At 40.1% G+C, this 26,304-nt stretch overlaps 1 protein-coding gene across 1 annotated transcript; it reads left to right on the top strand.

The window, feature by feature from the left end:
- c1qtnf6b (C1q and TNF related 6b) lies at positions 1-22,501 on the top strand. The gene is made up of 3 exons (XM_063475802.1): positions 1-109; positions 5,323-5,515; positions 20,104-22,501. Exons 2-3 carry the CDS (start codon positions 5,335-5,337, stop codon positions 20,649-20,651), a joined length of 729 nt encoding a protein of 242 aa, XP_063331872.1. The 5' UTR covers positions 1-109; positions 5,323-5,334; the 3' UTR covers positions 20,652-22,501.
- The last annotated feature ends 3,803 nt before the right edge of the window (positions 22,502-26,304 follow it).

The following is a 26,304-nucleotide window of genomic DNA, read 5'->3' as shown; positions in this document are numbered from 1 at the left end:
GGAGAGAGAGAGAGAGAGAGAGAGAGAGAGAGAGGTTTCTTCTCAGTTGTTCCTCCTCTCAGTCTGACACCAGCAGTCTGCTTTTCCTCCTCGTCTGAGACTCCTGCAGGTAAGAAAAGCGACCAGACACTCTGACAAGATGTGACAGCGACTTTATGACAATCGACCGACTCTGCATCGTAATGCTGTACAAAAAAAGGAAAAGAAACGGTGAATGAAGATGAGGTAAAAAGCAGCCGGCGGTGCGCTTGCAGAGACGTGCAGAGGCTGAAGAAGTTATTCACAAGTCGCCAACTCAGCAGTAGCTTTTTTTTTTTCCTTTTGCAAACTTACCCCAGCAGCTATATCACCGCGCACGCTCTCACGCGCCGGCATACTGCCCGACATTGCGTGCGTGTGCGCGCGTATGTGCTTTATCCGGAGTGCAGATGCATGCCAAGTTGATGCTCTGGCGTTGTAGACGTGGCTTCTTAAACCAATTCATTATAACAGCTGCATGAGTGCAGTGTGTGTTGATCAGCTGATTAATGGTTGTTACTTGTTACGATTCACAGACACACGCGCACACACACACGCACACGCAGGCACGCATTGGGGTGATGTTTGTTGGCAGAGTATGATGTAAGAGATTAATTTTTGTTCCTGTTTGATGATATTAAACCAGCTATAAAATCTGACTAATTGTTATTGCCTTTGTAGTTGCACAGCTTTCAGTAACTTTAAAACGTCTGTTGTACACTTTCTTTTCCTGCCTTAAAGCAAGCTGAACGTGGGGCCTAATCAATTTGACAGCATGTTGCATAATAAAATAAGGCCAAGGGTGTGTCAGCCTGCTGTGTGCTTGCCCGAAATCTTCGAGTATAACTCATGTTTCTGTTTATCCCCCTTAACATTTCTGCAATATTTTCAAATTTTGCCAAAATGCAGAAAACACACTGAATGGAAGCTTACCACATAGTCTTTAGTAAAGCAGGTCATTAATGTGGTCATTAGTTTTCAAAAACCTAAGCATGTAAATGTAGAACTTATTAAAGACAGGTGGAGATTTGATTCTAAAACTGTAAGAAGCAAATTAGTAAGAATTGGCTGGGCTTATAGGACGCATCCTCTGCCACGGAGATCTGTGACAAATGTTACGGTCATGCCAAGACGTGTTACCAAAAGCCACAAAAGGATAACACATGGTGCTGGAGGAAATGTCACTTCATTTTTTGGAGACTATGATATTAATTATTAAAAATAAATAAATACATAAATATTCTTGGCAATCTGGTGAGTAGTGGGTGGGATATACTAGGTTAGACCAAAGTGGAGGACCTCAAGTGGTACTTTTAGGGGCAAATCCTAAACAATACCTTTAAATGCACTCATGCATCAAATAATGTTGCTACCCACATTTTATGCTCGACCCTCACCTTTGCCATTTACAATGATTGGCCTGAAGCCACATGATCACATTTCCAACCCATCCTTTGAAGCAGAATTGAAATAACCTTGTTGGTGTTCATTTGTGTTGATATTCAGCTATCAGGGTGAAGGATGTGAGATATGCATCCTATACGTATGTGGTTGCATGCAGTCCTACAAAAAGCAACAGTGCTGGCCTGAAGGTGAGGATGGCATACATAGGTCAAAAGCTGATTGGTTTAATAGTGAGCCCTACAGACACTGCCCCCTGGTGATGGTTAATAGCTGCAATATGTAGACATGGTCTGAAAAGCTATGCATAGGCTCTACGTAGGACATGACCATGACCATCATAGTCCCTCTAGTTGGTTCACTGATATGCATGTAGGCATTTGTACAGTATTTGGCCCTGGTGAAGTCAAGAAGCCAAAACATGTTGGCCGTTTTTATATGGCACAAATATTGCTGAAGTTTTGACCTGTTAAGGCTGTTTTCATGAACACGCTGGAGCCCTGAACTGTTTTAGGACTTGTTAAGACAGAGGTACACACGTTCTCCCCCTGCCTGTGTTGGTCCTTTCTGGTAACTTTGGTTTTCGCTCAAAGTGCAAACACATGCTTGTTATAGGTGAAATGCTAATTCTAAATGGATGCATCTGATATCCCCGTGTTGGTGTTGTTCCCATCATAATAATGTTGGTCCAGGATCAACATTGTAATTGTAATTTTTGTAATGTCATAAGTTTGAGTTTTATATAAAACTCTCTTTAAGAACAAATGGTCAACATTTTAAGCATTTTCTTTATTCATTTATACAATGAACAAATATTTTATTGAGTTTGCTTTGCTAACACTCACACAATGTCACTGGTTAGTTGGGAAGTTGATCCTTGACCAATGCTAGTGTCATAATATAAGAGCAACACCAACACAGAGATATCAGCTCATGCTTCTGAATGAGCCATAGGTGTGAGTGAGTGTCCTTGTCTCTGTGTTTAGTCCTACATTAGTGAGAACACATATGTTTCCTTCTGTACGCCACATGAGAGAAAGGACATCAGAATGACCCGATTCTTCCCATTATCTAAGGTTGAGGTGCGAAAGCTGCTTCAGAAAACCCAAGAAGATGCATCTTTTCTTCATCTTGGTGCACAGCGGCTGGGCACTGCCTCCACTGACCAAAACCTATAATTTCAACAAGTGTTTCCTATGTTGGGACTGTAGAAATATTACTTCCTGTCACTAAGGGTTGGATTTTTATAAGCTGACAGGTTGCCAGTCAGTCAAGCAGAGTGTCTGCTGAGCACTTCCCTGTCCTGTGCACTGCCTTCCTGTGACACTGTAAAAATAAGCCACCCATTTGGGGACACTCTGGTAACTGGAGAGCAAATATACAGTAGCATGTGGGATTCTTTGAAGTCTGCAAAATATATTTTTTGTGTGTCAACTGCAGTGAATCCACAGTTGACAGCTCTCCAAGAAAGAAATCCAAATAATCACTTAGATTTTCCACACCAGCTCAACGTTCCAACGTAAGCACTTTCAAGCTGCACCACTCATCCTCTTCTTATGGTTACTGCTTTGTGACAGAAATACAGCTTTAGTCTGGATTGTCTTTAAAGGGAACTGAAGGCCATTTCTTGTTGCATTTGCCGCAGAATATTGCCAAAATGACAGAAATACAAATTCATATGATAAATCTGAGCCTAATTTTTCAGACATGTTGGAGAACAGAGCAGAGATGCGTTGCGTGACATCTGACAGGCTGTAATAGCGAGGCAGATAATAACTGTTATATTTTACTATCAGTAGTCAGATAAAAACGTTGGGGCAGCGCTCCAGTTATTTCATTTTTCTCACAGTCATGCTCCATCTATCATCTCAAATCCTTTTAACATTCATCCATCACTGTAAAAACCTCAGGGAATCTCTCATCTGTCTCTTCCCTGTTTATTTCATTTCCTCAGTTTTGTCCTTTCTCACACAAACATTTCCTCTCGTTCTGTTATGCTTTTCCTTTTCAGAGGCGTTGCGTTTGAGGATGAAAATGAAATAGATGAGAGCGAATGAGAGGAAAAGGTGAAAAATGCAGACCAGACAAGCACATGCAGTTTTGTTTTTATGGCCTAAGAATACCACTCGCATGGGCTTCATTTCCTACAGCAGCAGGCCTCTAATTCTAGCAAATAAACTTTTTTATAAAGACTGTTTTCAGAGACTTAGATGCTTCTCTGAGAAAACAGAAAATTACAACACATGTAAATGGAAAAAATAGATCAATATTCAGATTTTTATTGATTAATTGTTGATGGACTATTTTCTGTTGCTGGTCATGTTAGGGAAAATGAGCACTCAAAGCACTTTATACAACATGTGTCATTCAGATGCAAATCAGGGTTCAGTATCTTACCCAAGGATACTTTGGCATGCAGACTGGAACATCCAGGGGTCAATCAACCAACCTTCAAGTATGTAGATGGCCCGCTCTAATTCCTGAGCCGCAGGCACCAATATGTAGTTAACAACAAACTGGGCAATTGATTCCAGTTCAATTTAATTTTTTATAGTGCCAAATCACAACAACAGCCGCCTCGAGCAAAGCAAAGATAATACAATAATAAAGACAAAAGCCAGATGACCCCCTATGAGCTAGCACTTGGTGATGGTGGGAAGGAAAATCTCCCTTTTAACAGGAAGAAACCTTGAGCAGAACCAGGCTGAGGGAGGGGCGCAATCTGCCATGACCGGTTGGGGCAGCAGAAAACAAAATGTGCTGAGATCCATCATGAGGGGTGCTCACTGTCCACCAGTCAGTTGGTCAGTGTTACATCCCCTGCTCCTTAGGGCTCACTGTACACTAATCTTGAGATTTTTATTTAATATGACATCAAAGTTTGTGCCTCTAGTTGTGTAAGAAAGCTCAAAGGAAAAGATTGTAGCATTCCCCTTTTAACCAGATGGATTTTATGGTCTTGTGTTTCTCAGTGGTTACACTTTCAGGGTGGGAGGGTCTGGCTGACTCTGGGTTATGCATCTTGGAAACATATGTACTCACTTTACCATAAAGCACTCTGGGTAAAGCATCAATCAAGTGTCATATTGTCTGTGTTATGGTTACTGTTACACAGGCACATAATGATGGACACATTTGGGGTTTTTTCTTCATAACCTTCAATTATGTACTCAAGTTTCATTTGTAATAAACAGTTTTGAAAAGATTCTCAACCAAAATATTAATTTTGTTTTATATTGTGATCAAATTTCCAGCCTCAGAAAACTTTCTCACTCTTGTTTTTAGTCTATAGAAAGGCTTATATTTCACTTCTTGATCCTCTGGATACTATATGATAATCCTAAAATAACATAATCTGGTCTGTCGATTTGACCTTAGGTTCTTAAATTTCAAAATGCCAAACATACTTTTAAGAAGTAGTACGGTGTTTTCAAGCCTTTGTTTTTGAATACTTCTTGCCGCAACTCTAAAACCACAATGTCATGGTAAAATTGCATTGTAGTATATTATATCTTGTATAGATCACTAAATGTAGGTACACAATGGCTAATAGGGGCTGCAAGAGAAACCTGAGAATTACTGTCAATATTATTGTCACCTGAGAAGATGCAGTTATAGTCCAGATTTATAGACCAGATTTCCACAGGAATGTGAAAAATACGGCACACCAACAAACAACATAACTAACCAAAATGTTGGTTTGGGGGCTGATCCTTTTTTCACTTTCAAATTCCTCTTGATCAGAGAGTATAAACACCATTATTATTATATGAGCCGTAAAGTTACATGCATCTGTAAACATCTGCCATCACTATGGCCTCATATGGACATACAGTTTAACATTGTTCTGGAGCATTACCATTATTTTGATTGCTTATTTCTCTTTTTTCCTTCCATCCTCAGGTTGAGACAGCCATGTTGTCGGGGTGTTTCGGGCTGCTGTTGCTCCTTCCCTTGGTTTGCTGTGTCCCCTCCCCCTCCAGGTCTCCTTCCAGACTCTGCAGACGATGCTGCGACCAGCAAGATTCTCCTGCAGCCACGGCTCAGTATCAAATGCCTGAAGTCCGAACTGTCATTAACATGACCATCCTCAAAGGTACCAGGGACTTGAAAAGCATCCGTTAAGCTCTGAAACACTGCTGATTACAGACTGCATTCAGTTGATAATTGCAGCTTCACTTTGATGGTCAGGTACGGGACCCTCTGTAAATGGTGCCATGATTGGAGAATTGTTGCTTGTTAATTTCCTAAAAAAAAATCATTCACTCTTCAAAGTGTGTACTATGAGGGCTCTATTTTAAGCTGCATTTACAAAGTCTGTGCTTTTCCTTTTCCAGGTGTGTGTGTGTGTGAGAGAGAGAGAGAGAGAGGCAAGAGTACTGCTTAATCAGGAGAGTAATCACATATCTATAATAATGGAATAGAGCTGCTAAGTGTAGCCATGCAGTGATGGCTAAGTGGAACTGAGAGTAAAATGAGAGATTGTCTGTGAAAAGGAAATTAGATACTCACGTAACAGAAGGAATCTGGAACCACTTCAAAAATCACCGCTTTTTAACATTTTGTAAAGCAGCAGGCAGCCAAATACTATTGACAATGGTGGCTTTTCACAGTATCTGTGGTAGGAAATGTATATCAGCATCAACATATGAATGTATGCAAGGATGGATTTTCATTAAGGTGGAATGACATTTTGTTATAATAAATGAATCAGTCAACAAGCCAAAGGTCAAAGGCCAAACAAGGGAAGTTTGCAGTTTGTTAAAAAGCACGTCGCAATAATATATACAGCTATAAACTGTATAGAAAAGTCTCCTGCCACATAGAGGCCTCTCTGATAGATAGTCAGGAATCCAGGCAACATCCTGACCATCAGACTTCTTGGACATTCTGTTAGGTAATTGGGCAAATAATATTACTTTTAATACATTTGCAAATATATATCCCATATCCCATAAAAGCACCAACACCACAAACATCAAAGAGGTCCAGTTCACTGATTTAAACAGACCGAGGGGTATTGTTATCAGCATGCCGGCTGGATGGGTGGGTAGAATGGACGTCCAACTTCGTGAACAAGATAACTCCAGAACGCACCTACTGAGGACCAGCACTGGTGGCTGCTAGTATTTTTTTTCTGTATCTTCCTCTAAACATGTTTGTTTCTGCAGTAAAATTTGACATTTTAACTTGGAGTCTACATAAACAGACTGTTACCTCTGACTTACATGATACTGTGTTACTGGAGGTTACTAAGAGTCTTCATGGAGTTCAGAGTTTGAACCAATGGCAGGTTGTCCATACATCCAATTCTGGACTCCATCTAACCTGAACCTGATATTCATGCAATGAGTTTTAAGAGAATGGGTAACTTGATTTGAAATGGGCTGTAGGATACTCAGACTTGGTCTAAACTAAACTCCAAGATAATTACAACTTATAACCCAAAGTGGCCCATTTAGAGAGTGAAAAACAATGCTTGCCAAAGTATAATTCACCAGGCTCTAGACTGCATTGCCAAGTAAGCAGGAAGTTACTTTGGTGTCCCAGATTTTCAGTGGTCCAAAAAGTCCTAGGTTGTCTTGTTGCAATAGCTTCTACTAATACTTACCAATTACAGGGCAATATTAAAAGAAACCTTAAAGCTTACCTGATCTTAAAGCTCTTTATCATAACCCACTTTCAATATCACAAATATTTCCGAGCAAATTGTTCCTACATTGTGTATTTTCTTTAAAAAACCAAAAACGTGGTTACTTCAATAACCACAAATTAACACCAGTAAACGTGGGCTCGATTACACAGCTATAGACACACATCAAGCAGAAAGTGGGGAAAAGGACCAACAAAACATGTCCTGGTAACTTATAGACTTCAGGCCCACTTTAAATTAAAAAGAAGCAGATTAAATAAAACTTGGAAGTGGTCCAGTTTGACTCCTTAATCTGCCCTCCTATAAACACTGTGGATCCTGTGCTTACTACACCTGATTACACAGTCAAATCCATGACAGCTTGTTTGAGTTACTGTTACTGCAGGCAGTGAGGAAGGCCAACAGTGAAGATTTTGAGTGTCAGTGTTTGTGCATCTGTGTGGCTTTATCTGTACGTGTGCATACTAGTACATACATACAAACATACATAGGTAAGAGAAAGAGGGGGAAGTGTTATGAGAGAATCAGTGGGATTTCCCAATGCAAGAGTTGCACAAATGGAGTTGGAGAGGGATTTGCAAGAACATGTGTGTTTAATATGATAAGCCAGTCAGCCAACTCAGCCAGAGCGCTCCAGATGATGTGTCATCACTCCGTTGTTTTATCTGTTGGTTCTTTGATTACCGGACATGCCAAGTCTGTTCTGACCCACGATCAGCCCGTAAACCAGTCCAACCATTGAACCACAAAAATGTCTCTGCTGGTCTATCATTAAGCTACTCACATGCAAACACAGTTCAAGTGTTTTTGTGCCATGGCACAACTTTCCTCATCAAAGTCCAACTGTAATTTCCTGGACCCAGTGGGGAGTCAAAATGTGAAGCAACATTGCATTGCACAGCAAGCAAACTGAACTAAGTGCATGATCAAAAATGCTGTAGTATGTGCTGTTAGTTTTACTCAAACAGTGTAACCATAGTCAGTAAGTCAATCTCAGTTTGAGAGACACTAACCTGCCAAATTTCTCAAAAGAAACACGAACCTTCAGTCACGGGCAAATCAGAATTTACACCCACACATTTTTCTTTAGTAGCATTACATTGAAAAGTTAATTTGGTGTCTTGATCCATCCTCAAACGTCCAGGTAAAGAAATCCCAGAAAACTGATTCTGTTCATCTGGACATTGTGTTTCTATTGGTAGAAACAAGGAGGGGACCTAATGGTGCATTTTAAAACATCTTACAACTGCAGCATTTAACCAGCTCTCTGTGAATGGTACTCATGGCCATTCATCAAAGGTCATGACAATTTGCATATTAATGATCATAAACCTGAACTCGCGGCCTATAATGTACTGTTTATAAGGTTGGGGAAACCTGCAGTCAACTGAGACTGAAGAAATCACCTGGATGACTGACTGAAAATGCAACATTCTGACAAACAGAATTAGCACTCTGGGAAAAAGTTCTGTTGTTCACCTTTAGGGCTGGGCATGGTGAATCACCCACCTATATTAGCACACTTTTGTATCCATATGTCACCAGCAGGACTCATAGGTCTTCTGATCAGGGCTTGTTACTCATCCTGAAATATTAGCCATCAAAATAATTACTTTGTACCTCTGACGGCTTCTTCAAGGTCAAATAAGACCAAACTTTCATTAAATGTCTTTTATCTCTAAAACTATGCTTAAAATCTGTTGCCTTAGTTTGTATTTGCAACATTTAGGTATTGTCTAAATACATGTTATAGTTTCCATCCAATTATCGGGTCACATTTGACCTCTGACCTTTCACGTCTGCCTTTCTGTCAAGTTGATTCCAAAATGCATGACTTTGGAGTTAAGTCTTGGTGTCGCGCAATGCTGCTTAATTTTAGTGATTGGATCTTATGTTTGTTTCTATGAAACCCTGCAGTTTAACATTTGCTGCTTTCAGTGTCAGTGTACTTTCAGTTCCCAAATTAACATGTTTATCTAAAGTTTATCTTTTAAGTTGCTCAACTCGTGGGTCTTGATCCACTTTCGGACTCTAGATCCATCCCAAGTACATCAAAAGCAAATAAAAAGAAGTGTTGCTTGAAATGTACTTGATACATGGAACAGCAGTGTCCACATTCCAGCTGCATAGTTGTAAAGAAAAGCAACAATACCATTGGCTAATTGGTGCTTTTTTAAGTGCATGTGACTCTCTTTGATAACAAGTTTATTGTTGCAGTCATTCCTGAATCTTTGCAGCAACTCTCATTTGACTTTCCACTTGTAACTGCTGTTACAATCTCCGTCCATACTGCCATGTATACTACTTTTGAGGCCTCAGGCGTGGGAAAGGAACGCCGTCTGTGATCTTTTTCCAGACATTCAGTGACTCATAACCATCTGATCGTAATATCCTAAACCTACTGTGTCATAGACCTATATTTGCCCACAAGAAGAGCAACAGATGGTTCATTTATTTTAGAAGTTTTAGTGATATTTAAAATACTATTCTATGTTGTCTATAGTGTATGTATTAAAATGAGCACATGAAAGTTAGTAATTAAATTAAAACCCATGACCTAAAAGTGTATATTTCACACTTAGAACCATTTCCTTGTTTGCCATTTTATATATATATATATATATATATATATATATATATATATATTTTATTTTATTTTATTTTTTTTATTTTTTTTATTTATTTTTTTTTGTTAAAAATAGGTTAAAAACATGTAAAGGTTTCCAAACCAAAGAAACAATGGGTTTTTTTTCTCATCTAAGTATTTTGTAACATGTAACAGTAACTGTGCATTATTGCGGGATAAGTCACTCGCTGTAGGTCACTGTGACCAGATGTGCTGCTAAGCTATTGTTTGTGGAAACTGCTGTAACTCTACTCAGGACTTTTTTTGTTTGGACGCTGGTCACAGCTGGAGACGTCACTGTGGCTCTGTGGAGAGGATGAGCAGTGTTTACCTCTACAGGGAGTGTTGGTCATGGTTAAAGAGGGAAGCACTGTGGCTTCTTCCTGTGGGGTTTAGTGATCCCAGAGGTGTTTAACTCATAACCACAGTTTTAGCTGCCTAAAATAATGCAGAGCAAGCTCAGCAAGACTTTGCAAGAAAGTTATACTTACAGGTTTCTTTTTATCACCCTATAACCTCAGAGCCTCTCAAAACTGATGAAACTATCATACACCAGTTTTGGGGTTTTTTCTAAAAGCAAAAAATCTATAGTGTAATCTTCTCTTTTCTATATTTTTTGGGCCTTTTTATGACTTTATTTTGATAGGGACAGTAAAGACTAACAGGAAAGTGGAGGAAAGACAGAAAGGAAGACATGCAGCACAGGGCCACAGGTAAGACTCAAACCCTGACCGGCTGCTCTCAGCCATGCGACATATGGTCGCTTGCTCATTCCATATCTATAGTGTAATCTCTTTGTACAGGCACTAAAGTATTTAGGAGAAAACACAAACAATAAAATGATCCCCAGTATCTTCCAAACAATTAACACCACTAGCCTGAACTCTTGATCATGAACTCTTGGCATGTGGTCCTAAACTTCTGATCAGCTGTCAAACAGCCTGTTTCAGTTTAAACGTTGTTTCCAATAAATTGCATGCTCAAAAAATGTTTTGTCTCACTCCCATTTCTTCTTGTTGCATGTTGAAGCTCTGCTTGGAACCTTGTTAAGATCCAACCATGCAAAATATGATTTTCTGCCATTTTTCAAGTGGTCTTAAACTTTTGATTGGGACTGTACAAGGCAGGATGGAGCCATAGTTTCATGTTGTTTACGCCAAGTTCTGACCGTACCATCTGAAAGTTGCAGCAGAAATTGAGATTCATCAGACCAGGCAACATTTTTTCAATCTTCTATTGACCAATTTTGGTGAGCCTGTGTAAAAATTGAAGCCCAAAGGCCACACTGTGGTCCTTTGCTGCTGTAGCCATTCTGCTGCAAGGGTAGAAATGTTGTGCATTCAGAGAAGCACCTCTGCATTCCTTGGTTGTGATGAATGTTTTTTTGAGTTACTGTTTCCTTCTTATCAGCTCAAAGCTGTCTGGCCACTTCCCGCTGACCTCTGACATCAACAAGTCAGTTTTGCCCAGAGAACCGCTGTTCACTGGATATTTTCTCTGTTTTGGACCATTCTCTGTAAACCCTGCAGATGGTTGTTTTGGAAAATCCCAGAAGATCATCAGTTTCTGCAATAATCAGCCCATCTAGAACCAACAAATATGCCAGTTTTAGAGTCACGTAAATCATCTTTCTTCTTCATTCTGATTCTCAGTTTTAAACTCATCAGGTTGTCTCGACCATGTCTACATTCCTAAATGCACTAGGCTTCCTCCATGTGATAGGCTGATTAGATATTTGCATTAATGAGCAGTTGAATAGGTGTAATGAAGTGGGCAGTCAGTATATATGGCAGAAAATGGGGAGCACAAGTGCTTGCCTTTAGGCTTGTCAAGCCATCTTCGAATTGGCCTAGAATATTGCTGTAATAAAGTTGCGTGTAGATCCTTGATGATAGATAGATTTGAGCCAACTCTGCTGTCAGCTGAAAGTGAAAATGGTCACCCACTTTTCATCCACTAATTTCAGTAAGCTGCACTGCTCCTAAATTAGCTTCTGTTTATGTATGCCTGAGCCTTTTCTTGGCTCACATCTTTTTACAGCTGTTCCACAGCGATATGGTGATGGCATGTAGGAAGGCTTACCGAATAAGCAGTGTCACTTGACATGCAAATGTACAATCAGCTCAAAAGTATTCTCTTGTGTTTCGGGAATAATAGCACCACTCAAAATGTTCGCTTAAATAGAGACATTTCAGTCAGTAGTGACAACAGGAGGACACACAAAATCTCATTAATCATTTTTAGAGCTTGTTGTCACATTGCATTTAAATTTAAAATCCAGAGGACGATTTGGTGGCGTGTGGTGGCACCTTAGCAGAATCCATCAGGGAAGACAGATATAAACAAGAAAAGAGCAAATAAAAACTAGGAAAATATATCCAAGTAATTTTTAAAAAACATTATATTTTAAGCTGAACATGCACCAATCAGGTATGATACTATGACTACTGACAGGTGAAGTGAATAAAACAGATTTTCACCTGTTAGTGGCTGGGATATATTAGGGAGCAAGAAAACATTGTGTTCTCATAGTTCATGTGTTTGATAGAAGGGCGATACTGCGATGACTTGGTCAGAGCATCTTCAAAATTGCAGCTCTTGTGTGGTGTTCCTGCTCTGCAGTGGTCAGTCTATCAATCTATCAAAAGTGTTTGAGTGGTGAACCAGCGACACGGTCGTGGGCAGCCAAGGCTCACTGATGCATGTGGGGAGCGAAGGCTGGTCCTCTTGATCCAATCCAACCGATGAGCTACTGTAGCTTAAAAACTGAATGCTGTTTTTGATAGAAAGATGTCAGTGCATCGCAGGCTGTTGTGTAGAAGACTGTATAGCCACCAATCAGGGTGACCATGCTGACTCAAAAATGGGTATGTAAGCAACAGAACTGGATCACAGAGCAATGGAAGAAGGTGACTTGGTCTCATGAATCACGTTTTCTTTTAAATCAAGCAGATGTGACAGAGGATTTCTTTAAATCACCCTGCCGTTCTTCAGCTGAGACGTCTGAGTCAGAAAACACACAAACACTGCAGAAGTTTTTCACTCGCGACGGGCAGTCATGGAACGCACGAACTGCGCCCCACGACTGTCTGCGACCTTTATTTATACAAGATTGATTTGTGTGTGTGTGTGTGTGTGTGTGTTACAAATATAACATCACTCCAGTAGTGGGACTTCCCCTTTTCTATATCTGTATGTTCTCGTAAAAGAGCTAGATGTTCAGAACAACAGGATGCGGTTAGTATCTGCATGAGTTCAGCACACAAGTTACTAGGTGAAAAGTCATGTAGAAATATGCTTCACTGATAAATATAAAGAATACATTTCATGTAACTGATCAAAACATAATTATCTTCTGACATCCGGCCCTTTTTATCAGAAAAATGAAATGTACAATAAGTAACTACTTGTCTTTCACATTCTCAGTTAGTACATCATTTGTTACACTTCACCTTCATGATACAAACAGGAAAAGAAGTCTTCATGATCTTCATAGATTTCAGTACATCTGCGTATGCTGTGAATGATAAACTTATCATCTGTGAAATTACAGCTTTTAAACAAGGAATAACTCAAATAAAGAAAACAAAATAAAATCAGGAAAAGTCCAACGACGATCAACAGTCTCTATAGCATCTGAAGCCATGTTTAAAGAATGTACATTATCTGGTACGTAGGTGCAGCATGTGGCGTTTGTGTTGAATAAAACACAATCCTCCTTTATCAGCCAAAATCATGTGCAGTGTTACACGATGATGCATTACAGCAATTCTGAGAGCGGCTATTTCTTGATGTTGTCCCTCGTTGACCTTGCAGCATGCTTTGAGAAACAAGCCGAATCTATAGTCCAGTATCTCACTTCTGAGAGCATGTTTTCCAACTCCTGCCCACAGGAAGAGTGAGTTGAGTACCTTTTGTCCAATTGTCCAAAGTTTGAATTCTTCAGGTACGTCGGTTTCCCAGATTGAGTCATGTGGTCTGACTGTTGAAGTTGAGCGTTTCTTCCTGGATCAGGATGACGATGTTGTTGTTGTTGTTGTGCACTTTACAAAAGTCACTCTGAAGGTGGTTGGAGATCAGAATTAGTGCACCTGTCCCAGGGTGTTTCCCATATATGGTTGTGTTAATGTGCTCGACATGTGCGAGCAGACGTAACAGTCTTTCTCTGTGGTTTTGTTAAACACATATCTGTATCAGGCATTTTTCATCCAAAGATGGATGTGATCTTGTGTCATGTCCATTAGGTGTAAGTTGTCGTACGTCCATCTTCTCTTTCTGCCTCGTGGCTCGGCTGCTGTTGGCATCAGCCGGGGTCCTGTAAGGGTGAGCCTTGTAGTCGAGGTAACCACCAGGGTTCCCCTTCACACCTACACCTGGCTGCCTAAAGTTGATCGGATAGAGAGCGGAGTGCGGGCTTACCCCACGGGGGCCCAAGAACGCACTTACCACCCTCACCCCCGAAACAACCAGGCATAGGCGCTTCCTCCTTGGTGTCGGGGCTTCCCGGGACCTCAACCTTTTTGCAGTGGCTCTGATGTATCCAAGATGGTCTCTCTGCAATTTTACAGGCTGTGGGTGTTGTCAATAGCACTTGGTTTCAACCTGCAAGAGACTGGAGAAGAGTCTTACGGCAGTTTATTGTTCAAAACAATATCCTTATTTTCTAGTAGTTTTGCCATCCATTCTGCCAGAGCTGTCTCTCTGACAGATTTTTCTAATGGTCACTTTTTGCAACTGAGATTGCATCTGCTTTTTACACTAGATAAATCTCTGGCCATTGTGTGAATAAATCTATAATCACTAGAGTATAAAAGTGTGTATTAAGGACCTGGACTATCCGCCCTGAGGACACATGGGTCACCCCATGTGTCACTAATGCAGCTGTTCTGCACAGGGACTTGGGTATCGGTTTACCTTCACAACGTCAAATCATATTATAGTTGTGCTCCACACTTTAACCATTTCTCCTGTTCTGTAGTCGGTGCTGCTCTTTGTTCATATTTGCATAATGGATGCAGACATTAATGTGTCTACAGTTTGTTGTTCGGCTAACTTAGCTGCTTGATCTGCAAAGTCGTTACCTTTAGTTATTTCTGATTTATCTTTCTGATGTGCACCACATTTACACAATGCTAACTGTTTTGGCAATGTAATCACTTCTAATAGTGTCTTTAGAATATCTCCATGTTGTACTGGGTTTCCAGTAGATTTAATCATTCCTCTATGCTGCCGAATGCAAAACGATGCACTGCTAAAAAGAAAACATACTGACTTTCTGTGCGTCTCTCTGTCTGCTTCTTAGACACAGACAGCTCCTTTTATGGGCATGTAGTTCCTGTTACACACACGATTTCCTGTCACAGACACACCACAGGCACACATATTTCCTGTTTTTGCATTAGTTAGTTTTTGCAGACTAATCGAACTCTCTGTCGAACTTTCCATATAGCGACAATAAGTGTAAATTGAAGTCACTGCGTGGGGTACTTGGATGATCAAAGTGTGGCCTAAAACAATGTCAGCTGACTTTTTTACTGCCTCTGCTGCAGCTGCACAGGCCTGCACACAACAGAGTCTAATTTGCAGGAGTAAAATGCAAGCGGACGTTGTTTTTCACCAAATGCCTGTGTTAAAACTGCTTTTATGTAACCTGCACCTCCATCTACATGTAAGTAGAAAGGCTATTTTCAAGTTACTGAATGCTTCCTCTGATTTCTTTTCTTTGTAGATGCAAGACTCCATTTTGACTTAAGGCATTTAGGTCATTTCTATTTTTTTCCAAAGAACTCACACATCTTACATATTTCAAACTTTTAACTTAGGAAAAAACTTTGCATTGCTTACAGCTCATAGCTCACAGCTCTAAAACTAGGCATTAGTAAGTCATATGCCTAATCATTATGTGTCACTGTGATCCACAAGTATGATCACAAAGTTATTTTTCAAACCAACAAAACAAACAAACAAAAACAAAAACAAATTGCCGATGGCATGAAGGCTTTACACAAATGAGTCAGGTCACAAAAAGAAAAGAAAAAGCTGCTTCCAGAAACAAAGCAGAAGTATGAGAAAAAACTGAGCTCACAGACATGCATCTTCTAGTCTAAAAAACAAATAAAAATAAAAAATGTGTAACTTGCTCAACAGCTTTGTAGTGTCCACATATTTAACTCAGTTTCTCAAACCTGTAGCTTTAGCTGTTGTATACAGGGTTTGGCTTATTAGTTGTTAGTATAGGATTGCTCTTCATCACAACAAAGTCTCATCTAGGATGACAGGTTTACAAACAGGTCAAGTGTCTCTATGCACTTGATTAGATTAGGTATTTTCCTTATTTTCTTCATCTCATATATCATTGTACTGAGTTTGAGCAAACCTTAAGCTTGAATCAGACTACTTTTAACAATTATCCACCTCACATCATAACTGACTGAGGTGCCTCTTATTATTTAATATTAATATTATTAATGTTATTTTTTTTTATAACAGCAATAGTACATTACAATATTTATTAGTATATTAGAATATACTACTATACTACTATACTACTAATATACACAAATTATTATTTTATATTTTATTATGTGTCCATCCAGGGCTTGGGGGTGATCTGCAGTTTCACCCCCTCCCAAGCTGGAGACATCTACCTTCTCACACTCTGTCCTTGGCTGAACAATGACGCAGCCTTAATATACCTTATGCATCTCTCTATTTTATTTTAAAATGTTTTCGTGTGAATTATCTACTTTCATTCATTCTATTCATTCTGGGCATGGTTATTTAACCAATTTTGTTTCATTTGGTAATGCCAATTCACAGGTTGCTATGCTCCCTATTATTAGTTTGAATATAGTAGAGATAAGCTCTAATTTGATTTAAACTTTTGTGTATTCCACTTTATTCCTAAGAGTATTTATATATATATATTCAGTTGGGTCTGTATCCAACCCTTTTTAAACTTCTACTTTGATCTCCAATCTTTAATTTAACCAGGGATTATTAAGTACTTCCTAGTCTGAACTGCTTCTTTGTTTCTTACAGTCACGTACAAAATGTCCCTCTTTTCCACATCTCCAGCATGCAGTTTTAAAGCTATTTATCGGTGTGTGTATAGGCCTACCTCTACCTCTTGCTGTTCCACTAAGCATTCCTCTGTCTTTCTCTTGGATTAGGCCTGATCTGGTTTGTTGTTTTTCTAAACATTTCTCATCAGGTGTTAATTTTGCTTGTTTATTCTCCATTCTCGTCTAGCTGCTTCTTCTTTCCAGGCCTGGAAATATTGTGATTCTTGCGAGAGTTTTCCTTTCTTTTTTAAGTTTTTTGTTTCTGCTATTTCTTGCAAAAGAGCTTCTTTCAACTGTGTAAGTGTTGAGGGGCTGCATTTCCCTTCCCAAGTGGGACATTTTGGGGTTTTTTTGTTTTTGTTTTTTGGGATTTCTCCATCTACAAGCACTAATTTGTCCGGCGCCTGGACATTTCTTTTCTAGCCACTGCTCGTCAGCAGTGAGTTTTTTGGGCTGATTCCCCATTGTTACAACACAACTGCAGAGCTTTCTCTGGTATGAGACTCAGGAGTGGTTGCTGACACGCCCTTCCACTCCGGGACTACTTCCGCTGAGCGGTGTCAGTTTTACGGGACGGAGCCCAACCTACTTTTCCTTTGTCACCAGTACTTCAGCGTCTTACAGCAAATAAAATAACAATAACAACTGGAAGCAACTCAGCAGCGTATTGTGCTGTAAAATTAGTTTACCTCCAACAGACAGAAAAATGACATACACAAAACACATATATTCACTCTTGTTTCTTTACGCGCGCGGGTCCTTGCGGCGGACCAGGCCAGTTTTAACTTTTGTGCACCCGTGCAGTGGGTCAGCCTAATGCGCTATTAATCCTTGCGGCGGATAAGACCTATGCGCTTCTCTTTTGTGCACCCGTGCAGTGGGTCAGCCTAATGCGCTATTAATCCTTGCGGCGGATAAGACCTATGCGCTTCTCTTTTGTGCACCCGTGCAGTGGGTCAGCCTAATGCGCTATTAATCCTTGCGGCGGATAAGACCTATGCGCTTCTCTTTTCAAACCCTTGCGGCGGGTTAGACCTAAAAAGTGTTTTCTCACCCTCAGTCGTCTTTTGCTGGTTGTTCAGGTCATCTGGCTGGACCCCAACGTCGTGGACCAGGCCCGGCCTGGATACGAATTTACGCCCAGGGCTTTCGCCTCTACCTGGAGAGGGCTGTCGACAGACTTCGGTTCTGGCTTTCCCACGACGTCAGGATGCAGCAATCAGACCTTATTGGAGTCACAGAAACGTGTCTGGTGTTTCCATCTCATCCGGCTCGAAGGACCAATTTAAATGACAGAGGATTTCTTTAAATCACCCTGCCGTTCTTCAGCTGAGACGTCTGAGTCAGAAAACACACAAACACTGCAGAAGTTTTTCACTCGCGAGGGGCAGTCATGGAACGCACGAACTGCGCCCCACGACTGTCTGCGACCTTTATTTATACAAGATTGATTTGTGTGTGTGTGTGTGTGTGTGTTACAAATATAACATCACTCCAGTAGTGGGACTTCCCCTTTTCTATATCTGTATGTTCTCGTAAAAGAGCTAGATGTTCAGAACAACAGGATGCGGTTAGTATCTGCATGAGTTCAGCACACAAGTTACTAGGTGAAAAGTCATGTAGAAATATGCTTCACTGATAAATATAAAGAATACATTTCATGTAACTGATCAAAACATAATTATCTTCTGACAAGATGGCAGAATGTGAGTGATGCACTATGGGAAGAAGACAAGCTGGCAGAGGCAGTGTGATGCTCCGGGCAATGTTCTGCTGAGAAACCTTGTACCACCTACCTAAGCACTGCTACAGACCATGTACACCCGTTCATGGAAATGGTGTTCCCTGATGACTGGAGGCTCTTCCAGCAGGATAATGCTCCCTGCCACAAAGCAAAAATTCTTCATGGTTTGAGGAGCACAACAACGAATTTGGGGTGTTGACTTGAACTCCAAATTCCCCAGATCTCAATTTAATTGAGCGACTGTGTGATGTGCTGGACAAACAAGTCCAATCCATTGAGGTCGCACCTAGCAACTTCTAGGACATTAAGTGTCTGCTGCTAACATTTTGGCACCAGATACCACAGCACACCTTCAGGAGTCTAGTGGAGTCCGTGCCTTGATGGGTCAGGGCGGTTTTAGCAGCAAAAGGGGGGCCAACACAATATTAGACAGGTGGTCTTGTTATGTTATGACTGATTGGTGTATGAATTAAATGCACCAATCAGTTTGTATGGCCAAAAGGGAGGCAAATTAAAGGAAGCAAGGCTAGATGACCATTTTGATACCTTTGGATTGCACCAACCCCTATTTGTTCTTTTATGGAAGATTTTATGAAACAGTGCTCTCCACTGCCATCACGAAAGCTCCAGGTCAGATTTAGAAGAATGATGCTCATTCCTCCAGTAGAGCTCATGTGCTGTCTCGGGGTGTCAGCAGACTTTTATCTAGCTAAAGCAGCTTACCTTCAGATGCCTAGAACAGCAGCAGAAAAAGGAGAAATAAATGTGTTTAATTGAAATGATTACAGTTCCTTCTGATCTTTGGCTGTGATTACTTCAAATTTAACAAGGCAGTAGATTCTGGAAACAAACTGCTTTTTACAGACATGCTATCCTCACAAGGTCTACCCGAACATTTTGTCTTAAAGTCCACGAGGAGGTCAAGTTTAAAATAAGCACTACTTTGAATGAAAGAGTTCCTTTAGATTTATAAGCAGGATTTGAAATGTCAGATATAAAAGGTTTACTGGAATTTGTTGCTGCTTCTAGATTTGTAGCCACTATGAAAAAGTTCAGGCTTAATGGTACTGTGCACACAATAAAACGTAGACCTGAAAATGGAAGAGTTGAGAGAAAATCTTTGAATCCAACTAAATGCTGCACTTTGCTAAATGACAAGATCACTTTGAGTTCTTGGAAGAAAGAAACATCTGGTGCAGCCAGCTGGGAATAAATTAATGTGGTCTTGACACGCCTTTGCTATTAATGGGTACAGTGAGCACTAGTATATCTCACTTTGCAAAAGCTAACCTCTTCTTTATTAAAATGTCTGTTAAGAGCTTTACTTTTAACCCTGTTAAGCCAAGTGTATCACATTTGATACATGCGTTGAGACTGTGAGTTTTTGAGACTTCTACTCATATAAACTCATTTATGAAATTTAAAAATGAAAGATTTCATCAGAAGGTTTACTAAACACTGTATTTTCAAGAATATAGAATTTTCTGGCAATTATTTCATGGTTCAGGCTTTAAAGGGTTAAAATATTCCAACATACAAATCAAGCTTGTGGGTTTTCTGTCTTCCTCCCTGTTCACGTTTCATTTTGTCCCTTTAGGTGATAAAGGAGACAAAGGAGACAAAGGTACACCCGGAAAGCCAGGTCTGGAGGGCCCTCCCGGATACCGAGGCCCCATGGGCTCTAAAGGCAGCAAAGGCCAAGCAGGCGCACCCGGAGACGCCTGCAAGATCCCTCACTCTTCTTTCTCTGTGGGACGCCGCAAGTCCCTGCACAGCCTGGACTACTACCAGGCGCTGGTGTTTGACACTGTGTTTGTCAACCTCTACGAGCACTTTAACATGTTCAAAGGCAAGTTCTACTGCTACGTGCCCGGGATCTACTTCTTCAACGTCAATATCCACACGTGGAACTTTAAGGAGACATACCTCCACCTGATGCACAACGACAAGGAGCAGGTGATCCTGTACGCTCAGCCCAGCGAGCGGTCCATCATGCAGAGTCAGAGCGTCATGCTGGATCTGGCTCTGAATGATGAGGTCTGGGTGCGGCTCTACAAAAGGGAGCGGGAGAACGCCATTTACAGCGACGACGTGGATGTTTACATCACCTTCAACGGATACCTGGTGGCTCCCAGCATCCAGTGAAGAGAAGGCAGGATGGACAGGCTGCATGGGTCCAATTATTAAGTCTTTTTCCCAGGGATATTACTTTGTGCCAAGAAACAGGGACTTATTAGCGCACAAAATAATTTAGGTGCTTAAATATTCCTTTCAACCCAGAGAGGAAAATGCTGTTTTGTTAAATAAAGATGGCCCAAAATGCATAAACCTAAACCTTAAAAAGAAAAAGAAAATAGGAGGCACAACTGGTACAGCATAGGGGAAAAAAGCTAAAATAATTTCTTTGCACTAGAAATACTTTATTGTACAAAGATCTTACTTTTTGTGCCATTTCCCGTGATGACCTGCTTTCAGGTACTTTTTAATAAGACGTCACACCGATTTTTCAGGAATTTAAAATCTGTGCAATCAGTTTTATGTGACATTTATGGTGCGATGCCTCTTAGCAACATAGAATCTGTCAGAGTGAAATGTATTGTGGCAGTCGGCTATTCATTAAACAAATGTCCTCTTTCACAGAAGCAATTTAAAATGTCAGGTCATCCAAATTACCAAAATGTCCCACATCCGCCACCATTCCACCAACTGTATGTAGCCACGCAGAAATGGAAATGCTGAAGCTAAAAGATCCACTGTCCTAATATAAAATGATTGCAAATACATCAGGCAACTCCATGAAACATCACCAGCTAACAGACACAGGGTCAATTTTAAACATTGCATATCTTCAGGTGCTTTACAGGAAATTATTACATTATGGAGTGACTTAAACACATTTGACTTCCAGGCTTTACACATTATAGTGTAATTTACTCAAAGTATAATTTACTCACTGCAAGTAACCGAATACTTAAAATTACTTTACAGGTTTCTTGCAAAAGCATGACTTGTTACCCTCTTATGTACCTGCCGGTAAATATAATTACATTGTAATTTCATATAAAATACATTGAATTACGCCATTAGTTGTGAGTTTTATTACAAAATGCTACCAAATATTTGCAGAATTTTTGTGGAACAAATTCTACAGGGATACACCCAAACACAAGACACCAGGTAAAAGTCCAAACATCCCAATCTTTAATGCAAAACACTGTCAGAGATCATACACGGGGAATCAGACAGCACAGCAAACAATCCAAATGAGGTGCAGGGAAAAGGCCAAGATCATCGAGCAGTTCAGAGGCCATGAATGAGAATGCAAAATAAACATTCTCAGGGATAAGGCACAGGGAACATGAGCAATAATTAAAAAATATATATAAAAGAAATCAGAGTGGGTCGTTCAATCTCAAAAGAAGAAAAAATTAATACAGATAAATATTTGCATACATCAGAATTTGTTTGTCAAAACAAAACAACCAAAAATAAACTAGCAATTGTAATTATATTTACCTACAAATACTTAACGGCAATAAGATCGTTGAGGTGGAGTCATTCTCATTCTCACTCCTCCACATTTCTTCTTTGCTATTGAACTCCAGCCCATTTTTTCAAGTGGATCACAATGGCTGTGAGCATGCTCCATATCTGCTCTCATGCATTACGAAAATCATAATCCAACTCGAGTGCTTATATTTGTAGTGACATGGCATGAAAATATTGCACAACTGGATTTACATTATTGTCCTTTTGTAATTTTGGTGAGCTGACCACTTTCCCAGCATATGAAAATACATATGGTGCTTTATCAAATGCAGGAATGTATTTGACAGTTATTGTTTATTGTTTTAGGGACTTGAGGCTGCAGAGCAGTTTATGTAAATATCTGTAAATGAGCTTTCTATAATAGCTTTAATATGTTTTACCATTTAAGCTGTTGGGGCTGGACTGTGTATGTCTGCGTGTGTTTGTTTATATAACATATAAAAACAATATTTCCTTCACAAACCAAGTCTCTCCTCATCTGTATTAGTGAGCAACAAAAGGGCTTGTAGTTTTATATCAAATGAAGAGCTCTATACTGTGTCAAGATTTAAAATAGTTTTTTTGTGTGTTAACATTTCTGGAAGATTTTCCTCACCTGTCTAATTCTCTTCATGTTGCACCCTCCAGATTAGTGCTTGGCCACTCAACCTTATGAGGGGAATGACATTTGTGATCAAGTCTGAAAACTGGCCAGATTTCTAAAATAAACAAACAAACTAGCAAACAAAAACCCATCTCAAACTCTGAGAGACAGCGGATGAGTCCACAGCATGCCAGCTCCATCTGTTTGGCCATATATCTCCCATTAGCTGTAATGCCGTCCTCAGGGAGGCTCGGGGAGGAAAGGCAGACTGCAGCACTGTAAATACTTTAAGCCTTCGATGGAGATCTGAATGTGATGGGAAACAAAGCAGGACAGCTTTCCTGGATCATCAGCCCAGACTAGTGGAGGCTGTTCCAACAAGCACAGCAGGCAAGCTGTTAGTTCAAATGAGCACTTTAGGGGTTTAATTTGGTTTGGTTTAGCTTTTCCTACTATGTTTTGCTATTACAGACAGAATATTTACGTGCAAATAAATGGGTCAAAATACATATTTGAGTAAAAGATACTCTTTACATCAAAGGCAATTAAATGCACCATTAGAGAGAGAAATAAATCAGCAGTGAACCAGTGACAAAACCAGCAAAACTATTGGCAATAATAACTCTTATGGGAAAAGCTTTACGCATAGTGTGTAAACTGGCTCACGATGTTGCCCATTAACAACAACAGCACTTAAAATAAATACTCTCACAGTCAGTTAAAGCGATAAGCTCAATTACCTTCACGTTTACAGGATTCATGAAAACAACCGTCCAGTTCGTTCAGGCTGTTTCAACTAATCCCATTAAACTTAAACAATGAACAAGCAACTGAGACACATTTTCCTTCCAATTATCCCCGATGAGTGAAAAACACCAGCTATTAAGCAGTAATGAAATTCTCATTTTGCATCTGGCAGCATTCTTCAGGTAGAAAGGTGGGCTACAGATTCATTTAGATGATCTATAATAATCATCGCACACAGTACGAACTCCACTTTACTCCCTGCTCTTTGAAGCACCTGAAGACTATTACAAGCTAACCAGTTATCGTCTGTTATCGGACTCATCTCGGACGGGGATAAGTCTGCCTACAGCAGGGATGTCGAACTCCAGGCCTCGAGGGCCGGTGTCCTGCAGGTTTTAGATGTCACCCTGGGTCAACACACCTGAATCAAATGATTAGTTTATTACCAGGCCTCTGGGGAACTTCAGGACATGTTGAGGAGGTCATTTAGCCATTTAAATCAGCTGTGTTGGAGCAAGGACACATCTAAAACCTGCAGGACACCGGCTCTCGAGGCCTGGAGTTCAACACCTGTGGCCTACAGGATGGAGGCTGAACCTCTGGTGTGCTGGTGCAGCCGCAACAACCTGGTGCTGAACGCCCAGAAGACAGTGGACTTCAGGAAGCACAGGGGTTTTTCAGTTTCTGTGCTAGATGATGCTAAAAACACCCTGTGTTATGAAAATCCATGATAAAGCAGCAGTGCCTTCTAATTTCCACACCTGTGAACAATTTGGAGGATGGATCTTTGTGTGTTTTGGCAGTTGTAGATGATGCTAACTGCTTCAGCTAAATTTGAGTCATTTAATGACATCAATGACTTCATTTATTGCATATAAGAATTACACCAGTCCTCAGTGGAGGGGAAAATAGTATCATTTTGTGTAAAATTGTAGGGAAAAAAAAGAAAAAAAGAAGAGAGCTACTCATATCGTTAATTTCTTCATCCATTTTTATTTGTTTGCGCTAAAATAATAATCAAAAAGAAAAAAATTCCCATATAGCATAAATCTGTTGATGAACTGCTTCTGTCACGCCTGATGTTGGTTGCCCTAGACTACACTTTTTTTATGCTGACAGACTTAGAAGAAATAAACCACTGAAGGCTGGAAAAAGCCACAAAGACTAAACCAGCGTAACAAGAACCACCTGCAGAGCAAGGCGAGTTGGAACCAGGCCCAAAGATGCTGGAAATAGTTAATCTAAAAAAAAAAGCAAAGGACATAAAAAATGGGGCTTGTTATCAGTATGAGTGTATCATTTCTGAAGCCTTGAGCATTCCTGTGTCTTAGTAGTTCTGCAGTTATGTAACAGGCAAAGCAAAAGGAAATCAGTGTGTGGAGCCGGTGTGGTGGAGGAGAAGGTTTTGATAAATGTTATGAGACTGTGAAGACAGGTTAAAGACAGTTTTATTTAAGTTGTGGCATCTGAAGGCTGAGCCTGAGGCTAACAGCTGTTTTCAGGGCTGATTGAACTGCAGTCTGTTCCCATTGTAGATTAGAAACAGGAAACAGGGCCGAGTGCTGAGGCAGGGCTCACCTAATTACAAACACATGACCTCTGACCACACTCATCTGTCACAAGGAGATGGGAAAGAAAGAGGAGCTGGAAGGAGGAAAAGGAAGCAAGGCAGAAGCAAGTAAGGAGCCTCATGGAAAGAAAATAATAATAATTAACTGGACGTTGAATAAAAATAAGTATGGATCAAAAGACAGCCCAGTTTCTGACAGATTCTTGAAATCACAAAATTACAGCTCGCTGAAACAGAAAACCCCAGGATATAAATCTCAAAACTGTAGAATTTCTAGCTCTACAATCCACCACTGCAGCATAAATAGAGCAGACAGGAAGGCATGCTGACAGAGCCAACTGCCCTTTAATACTCACTCCAAAGTAAGCAACATAATTTCAGACTGGCCGAGAGTTATGCCCCTTCTAGATGGAGTGTGCACGCAATACCAGTGAGCTACAGAGTGTCAGTGTGTGCATGTGTTCCTTAACGGAGACACATTGAGGTCATTCGGAGTTTCATGTTGGCAACAGTCTGCAGCTGCATTTGCTTTTTGTTACTGACAGATGGAAGTAAAGGAATCACCCAAAAAACAAGTGCCTCAGCAGGTTTATGTTGGTGGGCTTTAACATAAACACGTGAGAATAAATACAGAAAGAAACAATAATTTACAAACTTTCCACTGTTTGCTAGCTGGTTGGTGCTTGTTTTGCTTTACAGTCATGGTTACGGTCATAGGGAGTAAATTTTTTTCAATAATAATGTACAAAGACTGCAAAAAGGGGGAAAGTGCAACATATAAAATTATGTAGGACATTACAAATGCTTGACAGCTTTCTGCCCATGTCAGTTTGATCAGAGTTGCAATAACTTCAACACCAGCATGAAAGGTTTAGGTCAGTCCTCCTGCAGTCAGATAACCAGTATACTGACTAACTGTTTTACATCAGTACTGTTATAGACTTACTTTTACAGCAAATCATCCTGTTTAATGTTTATTTGCAAACATCTCAGAAGCATTGAAGAAAGTTTGGACCTGAGGATGACGCTATAATTAACACTAACTAAATGTGACTGGATGTGACAAATTCTCATTTGCATACTGTTTGTATCTCGCTGAACGTTTATCGGAGTGATTTTGCACTGCTCTCAGGGGCTCTGCATACTCGTTGCATATTCAGGCTGACAGTAGTCTGTTGTTTACTGGATTATAATAATCTTTTTGCTAATTTTGTTTTGTTTCAATTTGTTTTGGTATTTATTACCATCAGTTCTTCTACCATCCAATTTCTTCTTGGATTTCAAAAGCAGATCTTTTTATATTAGTGTAACCTACAAGACTTTATTTTAATAGTTATGGTAAAAAAAAA

The sequence above is a fragment of the Pelmatolapia mariae genome, linkage group LG6, assembly GCF_036321145.2.
Source record: "Pelmatolapia mariae isolate MD_Pm_ZW linkage group LG6, Pm_UMD_F_2, whole genome shotgun sequence".
NCBI lineage: Eukaryota > Metazoa > Chordata > Actinopteri > Cichliformes > Cichlidae > Pelmatolapia > Pelmatolapia mariae.
Note: the sequence above shows the minus strand (reverse complement) of the source record. Positions and strands in the feature narration are given on the sequence as shown.